The sequence below is a fragment of the Epinephelus lanceolatus genome, chromosome 7 (genome assembly GCF_041903045.1).
Source record: "Epinephelus lanceolatus isolate andai-2023 chromosome 7, ASM4190304v1, whole genome shotgun sequence".
In the NCBI taxonomy this organism is placed as follows: Eukaryota; Metazoa; Chordata; class Actinopteri; order Perciformes; family Serranidae; genus Epinephelus; species Epinephelus lanceolatus.
Genome location: NC_135740.1, coordinates 9,420,442 through 9,435,103, shown reverse-complemented (window position 1 = coordinate 9,435,103; position 14,662 = coordinate 9,420,442). Strand labels below are relative to the sequence as shown.

The window sequence follows — 14,662 nt, the reverse complement described above, 5'->3', positions numbered from 1 at the left end:
TATGTGTAATCTAAGAGTTGACACTTACAGTGAGGAACGCAGAAAAAATTAGCCTATCCCCCAACTCTTAAGTTTCACAAAGCATTTCAGTGTCTTTCAGCACATTATTTTAGTTTTATGGCACAAAACTTTTCTCTTTTGGCTCACTGTGAACTAATAAGCCTTGTTTTCAGCCACAGCAGGCAGCTGTTTTACAGCTCCAATAAACCCACTGAACATGTACAGCACCAAATAGCAGAATGACAAAGTTAACAACTAACTGGTGAATACTGTTGAGCAGTTAGGAGCTTAAGAGCCAGACGTTTCCCCCAGGAGTTGGTTGGGACCAAAACAGAGTTAAAAAGAGTTTTATTTAAGTAAGAGTATTATAGATTACGTTGTATGGATTATTATGGACAATACATTAACACTTTGCTTTATGGATTTGCATTTTAAGTGATGTTTTATGTCTGCTTTTTAAACTAAACTAAGCTTCATGTGTTTAGCCTGTAATGATAAATATATTCTTTACTATATTATTAAATAAATAAATAAAACATAATGCCTTTGGCCACGGGTGTCACCGGTGCAGAGGAATAATGTTTTTGGGTTGTCCATCTATCCATCCATCTGTCCCATTCTCATGAACGTGATATCTCAAGAACGCCTTGAGGGAGTTTCTTGGCACAATTGGCACAAATGTCCACTAAACAATTAACTAAATAGATTTTGGTGGTCATAAGTCAAAGGTCAAGGTTTACTGTAACCTCTTGTGTCCCTTATGTGAATGTGACATTGCAAAGACACCTCGAGGGATTTATTTTTATTTTATTTTATTTTATTTTTTAAATTTGGCACAAATGTCCACCTCAAGTCAACAATAAACTGATCAAAATTTGGTGGTCAAAGGTCTCAAAGGTGAGCTTGCATCCGTCACTTTCTTTGGAATATGATATGTCAAGAACACCTTAAGGGAACTTTTTAAGATTTGGCACAGCATTACCTTGGACAAAACAATGAACTGTTTAATTTTGGTGGTCAAAGGTCAAGGTCACTGTGTCCTCCTGTCTCATTCTCATAAACACAATATCTTAAAAGTGCCTTTAGGGAATTTCCTCAACTTTGGCACAAACGTCCACTTGGACTCAGGAATGAACTGATCAGAATTTGGTGGTCGAAGGTCAACAGTCATTGTGACTTCACAAAACATGTTTTTGGCCATAACTCAAGAATGTATGCACCAAATATGACAAAATTCCCACAAATGTTGAATAGGATAAAATTATAATGTAATAACATATATCTAAACGGTCAAAGGTCAGGTTCACTGTGACATCACAATGTTCTGCAAAAATACTTTTCGGCCATTACTCATTGTCATAACTCAGGAACAGAAGGGGAGACATTTGGTCAGATACTGAATTGGTGACTGTAATCTTGGGTGTCCACCTTGAAGCTGTGCTGATTGTACAGATTTTCTGTGCTGTTGGGGGAAGATGTGTGTGAAGCATGTTTTCACAGACATGGATGTAAACTTTAAGTATAACTTTACTGGTTCACAGAGGCATACATCTGCGGGGTGGTAATTTTAGTTTTGTACACAATGTAAATGTAGCATGCCTCTTTTATTTGTCATACTGAAAGATTTTTAAGTTTTGGTCGAAAGTAGCCTCAAATATTTCTTTGGAAAGCACACGTCTTCTTCCTCCCACTATGGTTTCCTGTTGACTCACTGTCCAATTAATATAATGTTGATGTAGAGTAATGAGCTCGTGTGGGAGCACAGCTCATGTCTACAAAACAGATGGATGTTTTGTTGTTGAGCTCAAGCAGTTTAGACTCTGTCTACCACACACACACATACACTTCAGCTAGAATCACTTTTATTGCTTTGTTATGTTAACGGTCAGTGATTTAAGGCTGAAGATGATGTCATCCTCCTCATCATGGTTACTAAATTGTTCCTCTGTTCATGTTTGGTGCTATTAGTAATGGTGTGTGACAGAGGTTATGGTGCTGTAGTATGTTAGACATGAGTGCAGTGAAGTGCTCTCAGAGTCTCTCAGTCTTTGTGCCTCCTCCAGCTGTTCCTCAGTCTCTTTCTTCTTCTTTAATGAGCCTGTTTGTTGATTGATCTAAGCCAAGTTCTGGCCCTGTGAATTACTTTATTTTGCTTTCAATTACTTTTTGGAGGCAATAATCTGGCAGAAAACATTTATTCATGTTTCTTTTAGATTTTAGCTCACACAGTCATGTGTTTCCAGCAGTGGCAATAACTGCTTGTTTGGAATAAATAGAAGAACAACTCTGTAGTTTGCATTAGCAGCAAATAGGCACTTTGGCTGACCCAACACAGCAACGAGCTACAGAAACATCATGTTTTGACTTGCGTTTAAATTTGTTATTCAACGGTTGAGTTTTCATTGTTTGACATTAATGTTTTATTTTAGTTTCCCCTTTTGTGAGCGTTTTCAATTGTGTTGTTAGGCTGTCTGAATTGACATCTGGTGTTATGTTACTTCAGTCTTCAGTGTCCAGATCACTCCTGTTCAATAGGAACAACTTTATTGACAAGGGCATATGTTAACACAGATTAGCAGTGTGCAGCCACTGAACTGGTAAATTCAATCAGAGTAGTTGCATATGTTTAAGCTCAAGCAGCCTCCTTCTTTCTCTTTAAATAAAACTCCAGCCAGTCCCATGAATCGTGGAGCTGAAATTGCCCTGTGGTTAACATGACACAGGCCAAACCACAAGCATTTTATGGCCTTTTTTGAATTTAAAAACTAAAATATCTCAGCTTTCTAAATGTCCCTCCATTACTTTTCTCTGCCCACATGCACAAACCAGTATTTATAACTAACACAAAGATATAGTGTGGTGGATAAATATAATTCTGCTATATTTCATTGTTGTAGACACCCAAATTGCACAAATGCTTTGACTGCCAAAGTGTTAATATAGATCTAAAGTAGAAACCGTAATAAGACCATTTTAAATGAATGTTTTGAAATAGATGAATATGGTATGCAAAGGGCTGTAGTAAAAGCTGTTCTTGGAATATAAAGACTTTGGACTTTGGCGTAGGGCTGCAACTAACAATTTTATTTGTTATAGATTAATCTGTACATTACTTCTTGATTAATTGTTCCCTGAAGTGACTTGATTGATGTCTGGTTTTGTCCAACCAAAATTTCCAAACCCAAACATTAAATTAACTTAAAGCTTTGCTGCTTTAAAACCAAGGAAAGCAGCAAAGCCTCATATTTGAGAATGCAGATGTATTGCATGTTTGGCATCTTTGCTTGAAAAATGAATTAAATGATTGATTGGTTGTCAGAACAGTTGCTAATCAATTTTCTGTTGATTAAATCATCGATTAATTGACTTACATAGATAGATAAATACTTTATTAATCCCAAAGTAAATTCAGTGCAATTATCATTGCAGCTCTATAATGTAGTGTCTTTTTTCCCCAAACAAAAACACACAGAAAAATTGCAAGGAACTGATAAAACATTGTGTTTATCTGTTTTGAGATGCAACTGTCAGCATGCCAAGCTAACTAGTTACCCTGTAACATTCAGTAGTAGCCAGTTATTACTTGCAAGGCAAAAGATCATATTATGAATCAACTAGGTGACATTAGTTTATTGGGTTCAGGCTAAATTTAAATAAAGTCCCCTTCACACTAACACATTTGTTGTGTGGTGTATACCTTCTATAGTAAAGAGGATTCTGGAAGCTATCAGAGTTTAAGTTAATGCTTCCTGAGCTAATGTTACCTGACCTAACGTAATATGGCAAAACACAAGTCACATACAGCAAAAAACAACATTTTTCCTCATTGTCACACCAATAAAACACTGCTCCAAAAAATGAAGGGAACACTTTAATTACACATCAGACCTTGATGAACAAATAATTCAAGTTGAAAATCTTTACTGATGCACATTGTATAATTTGTTGAGAACAAAATGATGCAACAACAGTCAATGGAAACCAAAATAATCAAAGTAAAAAACTGAAATCCCAGGCCGATCCAACTTGTGTGAATTTTATCACAGCAACTTACTATATAATGTGACTCAGTAGTGTGTATGGTCCCTGCGTGCCTATATGTACTCCTGACAACATCTGGACATGCTCCCGATGAGTCGGTGGATGTTGTCCTGGGAAATCTCCTCCCAGACCTGGATCAGGGCATCAGTGAGTTCCTCTGTGGCGGTACTTGGTGGCTTCAGATGCACTGATACACAATGTCCCATAGGTGCTTAATTGCATTTAGGTCAGGGGGATGAGAGGACCAATCAATGGCATCAATGCCTTCATCATCCAGGAACTGCCTACACACTCTGGCCACATGAGCCTGGGCATTGTCCTGCACGAGGAGGAACCCAGGGCCCACTGCACCAGCGTAAGGTCTGACAGTTGCTCTGAGGATTTTGTCCTGGGATCAGCTGTTAGGGTACTGTTGGTTATGACATGGAGGTCTGTGTGACCCTCCAATGATATGCTTCCCCTGAAGATCTCTGACCCACTGCCAAAACAGTCATGCTGGATGATGTTACAGGCAGCATAACGTTCACCATGGCATCTCCAGACTCTGAACCTGCTCTCATCTGTGAAGAGAACGGGGCACCAATGGCAAACCTGCCAATTCTGGTGTTCTCTGGCTGGGCCCTCATGTCACCCTCATGAAGTCTGTTTCTGACAGTTTGGTCAGAAACATGCACACCAGTCTGCTGGAGGTCAATTTGTAGGGCATTTGCAGTGCACCTCCTGTTTCTCCTCACACAAACGGGCAGATACCGGTCCTGCTACTGGGTTGATGAACTTGTGTTGCCCTGTCCAGCTCTCCTTGTGTACCAACCAGTTCCCTGGTATCTCCTCCATGCTCCTGAGACTGTGCTGGGAGACACAGCAAACCTTCTTGTGACTGCATGTATGGACCTGTGCAACCTGATTGGGATGCCAGTAGTGACAAGGACACTAGCAGAACACAAAATTAGAGAAGAATCAGTCAGGAAGGATAAGAAGAGAGCAACTGTCTGTGGCCACCACATGTAAAACCATTCCCTTTTTTTGGGGTCGTCTTGCCTCTCCATTGCATCTTTTGTCACTTTCATTTGCATCAAAGCAGGCGAAACTGATTCACAATGATTTGTGCTTCCTAAATTGACAGATTGATATCCCTGAAGTTTAACTTACTTGGTGTTATACTGTGACCAGTAAGTGTTCCCTTAATTTTTTTGAGCACTGTAGTAAGACTAACTGGCATTACACTCTAAAACAAGAACAATGCAGTTTTACGTAGCACAACATGTCTTTCTATGGCATGTAGCCTCAGTCTTTTAGATATCAGGGTTCCCACAATTGAAGGCAAGTTAATTCAAGACATTGCAAGATGTTTCTTAATGCCAGTTGCAATGAATTTTAAGGCCAATAAAAAAAGAAGAAAACAAATTGTTTTTTTATCGTAAAAAAACATTACCTTTTTGAAAAATACCTGATGTTTGTTGTTTGTTTGTTTTTTGGGGCAGTTTTGTGTTTTTTTCTTTTACTAGTTTCAGCCATGCTGCACAATCGGGGTTAAAAAGACATTTTTTGTGTAATTTTCACTCCATGTTTCATCCAGGTTACAATGGATATGGTTACATGATGGCTTCTCATTCAGAATGAAATAAATCTGAATGAAATCATTTGGAATTAAAGTCTTTCCAGGTAGTTTACATGAGAAATATTCATTCCGAATGAGGGTTTACACGGGAGATCAGTTTAATCCCCTTTATCCAGGTCTGCGCAAGGTTTGGGGCAGGGAAGGTTTCTGATTGGATAGGGGGCGGGGCGGCTGTTACATGTTTATGTTTATCGGAAGAAAACACTGTAGTCCTCGCTCCGGATAACAAGATGCTTGACGACGCCGTTCTTAGTGCCTTTTTCAGGCTTGTTTTGCTTATATTCTTGAAGCAGCAGTACAACTAGTCTTGCCACCAGACAATCAGAGATCTCCGCCTTCTGATAGTCTGGGGACACTCCTTTCTAAAGTGTGTTTAACACACCGGTGAAAACGGCCGGCAACAAAGCAATGCCTCTTGCATTTTTGAAAAGGACACGCCTTCTCGGAAATGTGCGCTCCTCCTTTTCTGGTCCGCAAGGAAACAAACACACAGAGAGCTTGAAAATGGATGCCGAGAGATCTAACTCTGTTTTATCAAATGTGTGCTCATCCGTAAAGAAAATATTTTTCCAGCGGATGTCTTAGTTACAACATTATTGAGCTAACTGGAGTAGTTTCATGTCGTATCCAACAACGGGAGGCTTTTAACAGATGACGTCCTGATGTTAGCTTTGCTGCTGCTGTTAGCTGTCCCAGTCAGCTGCAGCCACTGATGCTTTCTAGACATTGTGATTTCCCAAAACTGAATAAATACCACACATAGCAACACAAAACTGCTTTGCTAGCTCAATCATGTTGTAACTAAGATATCCGCTGGAAAAGATATTTTTTCACGGACCGTTTAATGAGTTATTACCTATTACAGACACTGCTAACGGCTAACAGGGCTAACAGCTAATGGTTAGCCCAGCTAAACGTGCACACAGAAATAGTAATGTTTGTTCAGTCATTGTGTTTATAGACTTTACAAACATCGGATTAGTCCATACGGTGATACAGTGATGTGAAAAATGTGATATATAGGCTATATATAGCTAAAAGCTCTGCTGGTTTTCTACCCGGAAGTATTTGTAAACAACAAGGCGATTCCCTCTATAGTCCGGCCGGACGGATGAGTCATGGCCTTGTAAAAGATTATGTTTGTTTCTTTTAGTTGGCGAGAATGTGTCGCTGCAAACGCGACAAACATCCACTAACTTTGACGGCGCTTTCTGCAAGCACGGCTGAGCCATTTTGTACCGCTGCACGTGTTTCTAGTGGGACTATGTTTACAAGCACAAGAGTTCAGCGAGCCACCGAAGGACCACCCTGCAGATTTACTATTGGTTCTGCAACGTAGGGAGTTTTTTTAAACTCTGAAATTGTATCCGCCCATCTAAACACAAAATCAGGGAGAAAGTCATCAGTCTTTAGTTAAGCAAAGCGTCTAAAGACTGACTTGTGAGTCTACAGTACGACAACAACCTTGTTCTGCTAATGCTTCGTCTGTTGAGGAGGAGAAAGGAGGTAGAAGGTCAAAGAAGGGAGACAGAAGACCGTTCTGTGGCGAATGGAAACCGGTGAGTGTAACGAGTCTGACTGCTCTATCTCAGCCCGTTGCTATGCGCGCTATATACGTCATCGCACCAGAAGAGCAAGGAAACGAGCATGCGCAGAAAGACGAGAATGAACTTAAAGAGGAATGAGTGTATACATGCACACAAAATTCTTTCATTTGGAATGACAAACGGAATAAACTTCCCCCTTTAATCGGATTTAATTTTCAATCGGAATGACCATTTTTCGGAATGACTGTTTACATGACAACTTTAAATCGGAATGGTCTTTCATTCTGAATGAAAGTGGAATTAAACTGTCCATGTAAATGTACTGACTGAAAACTAGCTAGCAGACAGTGTATTGTCTGCTGTGAGCATTCTGGTTGGAAACAAGTTGTTGGTTCCACTATCCTGATCTGCATGACATTCAGTGAAGAAGAGAGGCATTCAGTGAAGAATTAATATATAATTATATACTAATTATTTTAAGATTTCACAATGCAACATCTGGGAAAAAAAGATAAAGATAAATAGAAGATAATAAGATAATAAAAGATATATATATATATACACACACACACACACATACATTCATTCATACATATATATATAAAATCCTACTTCCCGTGTCTTAGTATTTTTAAGACTTTTGAAAGACTGATTTAAGACATTTCAATACAATTAATGCCTTATTTATAGATTAATGAATTCAGTGCCTTTTAAGTCTTTTCAAGGATCAGCAGGAACCCTGTAGCCATCAACAGTATATTTATGACCTTTGGACAGGGTTTAGTTTTATAACGAGGCAACCAGTAACCTGAAAAACTCTGTTGGTAACTGCATTTTCTTGTCTTGAAACTTGATTAAGCCATTAGTTTAATTACCTAGCTAGTTATGGGAGCATATCTATGTTCCCAGGTTCCCCTAGCTCAATATTCCCTTCGTATGTCTCATTAATGACACCTTTCAAAGGGTTTATGTTCACAGCATGGTTTTCCTTAGATCAAATGTTCAATGTGTATTTTCTTGGGTCAATATGTTAAAATCACCATCTACAGCTTATAGCCTACTGATGTTATACTCTTTGATACCAACCCCCCTCAAAAGTCTGTGTTGTTGTAAACTGCGTATATGCCATGTGAGAACGGAAAGCTTGATGGGAGGGGAGTGGGGCATAGAGAATGGTCAGTTATGCCTGTGGTGTGGATAAATCTGCTGTATGTATTTTCATTGCTTGTAACTGTCTGTTTCTGCTGTTTCACGTGTAATGCAATGGTGCTATAAATAGTGTTGAAGTCAGTCTCTGTCTCTCTCTTCTTTGTTTTCTCCAGGTCAGCCTACCAAATGACTCCAGCTGTGTTGAAGAGATTTTGCGGGTATGTTGCTTGGGCACTCACACACACACACACACACACACACACACAGTAATTGCACTGATTATCAGCTGTTTTCTGTTTGCTCACAAAGACCTTCGTCTCTCTCCAGAGAGTCTGATTTTAGGAAGAAAGGACAGGGGAGAGAGAAAAGGAGAAACAGAGGGGGAGAGAAGGAGATCTGTTGGCTAAGGTCAATGATTATACAAGTTTTTGTTTTTGTACAGTGACTTCATCCAGAAATCTTTCCACAATCTTCTCTTTTCCTCTACCCTCCTTTCATCTCTCTCCCTCTCTCTCTCTCTCTATCCTCCTCTTTTCCTATCTGCATGTCATCAAAATTACATCAAGCAACGTATTTTTCCCCTCTTTTTTTGTCTTTTTGTTTTGTTTGCATGTTCCTTCAGGGTGATGTCAAAACAGAAATGTTTTCCCACAAATCTTCTCAGTCAAAGGATTTGCAGCTATAAAGACAAGGACCTTCTCTGACTGTTTTATGTCAAGTTATCTCTTTCTCCCCTCACTCTGTCTTCCTCTCTGTATTAGTCTCTATCTCCTCTCTCTCCTTTGTCACATCACTCCCTGTCTTTCCTCTTTCCTCATCCCTCTCTGCCCTCTGTCACTCACTTCTCTCTCTCTCTCTCTCCCTTTCACAAATCAATATGCTGGCCAACAGGCTGTGTGACAGATAGTGTGCTGTGAGCTGCATGAAAAGCCTTTGTCAATAATATCGGTGGGCTATTGGATTCAGTCTGTGGTTTTTAGCCGTGTCAAGTGGAAAGATCGGAGAGTTCAAAATGTGAGGTGAGGTGAATCGGAGCGGAGGCCCGAGGTTCATTTTTTCCCCTTTCTGTGATGGCACAGCTACAAGTCGGTTGTCACAGAAACATTGTTGTTTTGGATGTTTTCACAATTCAAGGTAACAGTGTGTATCAGATATATTGTGCACAGAAGTAAAGCTGCTTAAACTGACTTCAGACATTCAGAAGAGTTTTTGCAGTGTTTGGATCATTTGAACCACACCACACCATGATGGAGGGAATCATTTCTGTCTCCAATACATGAATAACCCTTGCTAATATTTTAGCATATGGTATGGTCACTATACAAGTAGCTTTATCAGATCTAGAAAGGTAGATCTTTACCAATCCCAGGTTGGACTACAAGTGAATTATCTTTTTTTTTACCCCACCTCCAGGGTCAGCTCATTCACATTAGCGGTATGTAGCCATGCAGATAGTTTTGACTTTTACATGTCAAGATGTTAAAATGTCAGTCTTTAAGACTGACTCTAATATTGAGTTGATGGAAGTTCACACTACAGCACACATATTAAAATCTACATTTTATTATTATTATTATTATTATAAACCTTATTTTAGACTCACAGGAGGGTCCATAGCAAAAAAGAAAAAGGATATACAAGACATAAAAAAGCACAATCAACATGTGAGTCTAAATGAAATGAAATGGGTCATTCCAACGCATTCTCATCCCAACTCATTAAATATGGCCGCCATGTCAGTGGACCTACATGTCAAAATATGACGCACTAGGTACCCTCTTGCATCTGTTGTTGAAGTTCCAGGACAGCGGGTCCATTTACACATGTTGAATGCAGTTTGTCTTTTGAAAAAACATTTCTGTTTTCACAGGAATTGTACAGTTTATGCTCATTACATGCATACAGTCTAGTGATGCAAAATGTAATATCATGGTTATTGTGACCAAAATTATCACGGTTATCATTATTATTATCATTATTATGTTATGCTGACGATACTCAGCTCTATCTCAGCACATCACCTTCCACCCAGTTCCCTCCACAGTCCCTCATCGATTGCCTTCATGAAATAAAAATCTGGATGACCACCAACCTGCTCAAACTCAACAGCCAGAAAACTGAACTCCTTGTTGTTGCTCCCAAGACTCTGCTCCGTGGGGCTGGAGATCTTGTCCTCACTGTTGATGGCTCCTCAATCTCGCCGTCCTCTGAGGTTCGCAACCTGGGTGTCACCTTGGACTCCACTCTTTCTTACGACACACACATCAAATCCGTCACCAAATCAGCTTTTTTCCACCTCAGGAACATCTCCAGGCTACGACCTTCACTCCCCGACTCTGTTGCTGAGACTCTAATACACGCCTTCATCACCTCACGTCTGGATTATTGTAATGCCGTTCTGTACGGGGTCACCGATAAAACTCTTGGCAGACTCCAACATGTTCAAAACTCAGCTGCCAGTGTTCTCACTCGCACTAAACCTTGGCAGCACATCACCCCCACTCTCAAACAACTGCACTGGCTTCCTGTTAAGTTCCGGATCACCTTCAAACTTCTCCTGCTCACCTACAAATCTCTGCACACCCTTGCCCCTCAGTATTTAACAGACCTCCTTCATGTGCACCACCCGTCCCGGAACCTATGATCTGCGGACTTGGGCCTCCTTTCAATTCCTCGTACTAGAAGGCAAACCTTTGGGAGCAGGGCCTTCAGTGTGGCAGCTCCCACCCTCTGGAACTCGCTTCCGCTGGAGATTCGCCAGGCACCAACTCTGGACTCTTTTAAATCTCAGCTAAAGAGGCACCTTTTCCTGCTGGCTTTCGCCAGCTAGTTGTGTTTTCTGTTTGTTCATGTCATGTGATTTTGTGGTTGTCTGTGTGATTTTGTGGTTGTTTGCAATTGTGAAGCGACCTTGGGTTTCTTGAAAGGCCCTATATAAAATTGATTTATTATTATTATTATTATTTATTATTATTATTGCGGTATTATTGAAATGTGCTCAAAATGTTCAAAAAGTACTTATACACACACTGAAATAATTTAAAGCAACTCTTACCTTTCTTGCATTTCACACAGTACAGTAACATCCACAACTCCCACCTCCCTCTAAAGTCCGATCCTCCTCCTCCTCCTGCAACTCCACCTCCCTCCAAAGGCCTACTCCCCCCTCCTCCATTACGTCCTCATTACGTCTATGATAGTCTCGCTCACCAGACCTTTCGCAAGAAAAGAAAGGTCTGGCTGGGCCAACTCTCACTTTAAGATTGGAGAAAAAAATGCCCCGGCTGCTTGTATTTCTTTCAATCAATCACAATCGTTCTGGGTGGTGTCACAGCAATGGTGCGCTTGCAAAAATATTGCCAGGGGGAAACAGGTTTTGGTGTAAAACGCCCACAAAAATATCGCCTACAGGACGGGAACCATGGCAGAAAAATGGCTACATCCCTGCAAGATCAAACATCGCAAAAGTTAGTGAAGGACAAGATGAAATTGTTGAAAACTGCTACACAACCGGAGGTAGTGGGGCAGGACTTCAGCGGGTGGCTCATTCCGCCCAATGAGAGGCTGATCTATACAGCAAACGTCCGCCCACTCAGACTACTATGCCTATGTCTATATGATAGACATAGGCATTGGCATGGTAACGTTAGATACACGGAAGAGGAGGGCAAGTGAAACGTTACAAATGCAACCCCGGAGTTTAAAAACTCAACCGGAGTCAGAGATGACTGAGTCTTAGAACACGGTTACAGTGCTAACGTTAGATAGTAATGTTAACGTTACTAGTAAGTGGAAACGCACAAGGAAGATAACATTAATGTTTCAGAGGCTACACTACAGTAGGCTAATGTTAGCCATTATATATATAACGTTATCAACTGAACTTCTTTGTCATTTTTATGCGCAGCACAAAAAACAAACTGACATTTCGCATACCCTAAGCAAAAAGAAACAAAACATTTAAAAACAATTAGTGTAACATACAAGAAAGAACATAATAGTGCAATAGTAAGATGGGGTCGACAGGGTCGAAAAGGGTCGACATTTCACAGTCAGAGCTCCACATCCTCTGAGCAGAACTGGGAGATCCTCTTCACATCACAACACCATGAATTGTTTGTGTATACACCACAGAGCTTACCAGGAGATGCAGCCTTCCTGTCTGCTCTATGTAGTGTTAGCCTCCTTAGCTCAACACCGGCGTCTTTTATGTTACCATTCATCCATGTCTCAGTGAACACAAGGACGCAGCAGTCCCTCACTCCTCAGTGAGTGCATCTCCACAGTTGGATGTAATCCATTTCGTGTCCAGCGAGTGGACGTTCGCCAGAAGGCCGCTGGGAACAGCTGATTTGATGGGGTTAGCTGTTAGCATAGAGCTAACCCCTCCGCACTTCCGCGTCCTGTCACAGCGCTGCCGGCGTCTTCCCTTTGGGACAGCTCCAGGCGAAACCATGGTCATCTCAGGTTACTAGTTTATATCCACAAGCGTCCCTGTTACTAGTTTATATCCACAAGTGTCCCTGTTACTAGCATATTTGTTGTCTCACAGACTCAGAGGTGGAGGGTGTGGGGGGGATGTTACGCGTGGTTACGTCTGTCGGAGGCCTCCACGTGGGGAAGACAGACAGGACAGAAGAAAACTCTGACCAATCATTGCATTCGGTCTGAAAATAAAGAGCACAATGTACTTTCTGTCTAACAGAAAGTCTAGCATGTTTGATTTTCTTTTTGTCGTTCACGATTACTCCCATCACAGTCGTCACTTTGACCAATAGAAACACAGAGGTAGCTGTTGCCATAGATAACTGTAGGGCAACAACACCCCAGCCTTTTTAATATTTCCTCTAGGGATATTACCACACAGAGTAAAAGGGGAAAATGATGGTATGAAACAGCAGAGGCACTTTGTCAACCCGCTGAGTACTGTCATTAGCATCAAGCTAGCAAACAATGTTATTTCTTCATAATGGAGACTGACATAAAGTAAGAAAATTAAAATTAGTGGCTGGGCTTTTACTCACCACAACTACAGAGGCTCCCAGCTTCATTTGAAACAGACTACATTATAGATGGTCCATTATATATTAATTCCTCTGTATCTTTATATTTTTACTTATTATCCGCTCCCGTTGGCTTCATAAAGTTAATGCATCGCGCCGTCATTTCAAACTCAACACTTCTTGAATTTGTTTCAAATTAAAAGCCCCTTATAACCTCAGCTGAGAGAATCCCTCCATTTTCTAAATAGGCTTTTATTGTGAAATATGTGTAGGAACTTGTTGGGGAGGATTCAGTAATTTGAATGTTTGCGTACGGTACTTCAAATGTAGCTCCTGCCATCTGCTGCAGCTTTTTAGGTGACTACAACAACATTTCGGCTGGCACATGAACAGACACAGTGACTGAAATAATAGTAAAAGTAATAAAAATAGGACAAGAATAACCCGATGACATTACACATGCCGTGAAAGACAACCAAGGATAATTGGTGTGGACCATCGTGTAGTGTGCCATGTCTGTCAGCCAAGTCACGGCACGAAAAATCTCTGGAGCACTGTTCGTGTGCCTTCGGTGCCTTCAGCCATGTTTTCACAGGCCAAACATTGCAAACTGCGCATGCTCGCCTGTGTCTGAGGGACTACTGCTGCTGCTTTTCCAGGCAATGAGCAGTATCACTGTGAGTTTTTCAAAGTGCGGTAATCAAACACGGTTTTAATGATAATTAAAATTTGAAACAGTAATACTAACCATCAGGATTTTTACCGCGGTTTATCATTTTACCGGTAATCGTTACATCCCTAATACAGTCTTTTTCAAAGAGACCTTGTTTTTATGTTTATTTCCTTGTGCAAGATGAGCATGTGGTTAGGTTCAGAAAAAAAACATCATGGTTTGGCTCTACATTCACAGGGGAAGCAAACACCAGGCTTCTGGATGAAAGTCTGGGGTTTGTTTGACCAAACCACTTCCCCTCCTGCTCATCCTTTAGGGACTTTCCAGTTTATATTACGATGTTGTCAGCAGCATTACAAACTGAGCCATGTGGCGATTTATCATACTGTCGTGAAATGTGCCTTTTTGCATCAGTGTGTGACGCCGAAATCACGGACAAAGTATTTGACAAGTTGAGAATGAGAACAGGCTGACCATTCTGAGGCTTTGACCACTTAGTGTGCAAAATGACTGAGACTGATTTTCTGCCAATTAGTGTGGCACAGATGGAAATTCAGAAAGCTAGTTTGATAACTCAAGTCCGAGTAAGTTATGCATACTGATACTAAATGTATTAAAAAACACTAGCTAG

At 40.6% G+C, this 14,662-nt stretch overlaps 1 protein-coding gene across 3 annotated transcripts in view; it reads left to right on the top strand.

Annotated features, from left to right (window-relative positions):
* The window catches only part of aff2 (AF4/FMR2 family, member 2), a 225,837-nt gene that overhangs the window by 115,027 nt on the left and 96,148 nt on the right, over nt 1–14,662 (top strand). For all 3 annotated transcript variants that reach the window (XM_078169186.1, XM_078169185.1, XM_078169184.1), the window contains exon 5: nt 8,529–8,573. In XM_078169186.1, coding sequence (XP_078025312.1) covers nt 8,529–8,573 — 45 coding nt within the window. The remainder of the gene's footprint in view (nt 1–8,528; nt 8,574–14,662) is intronic.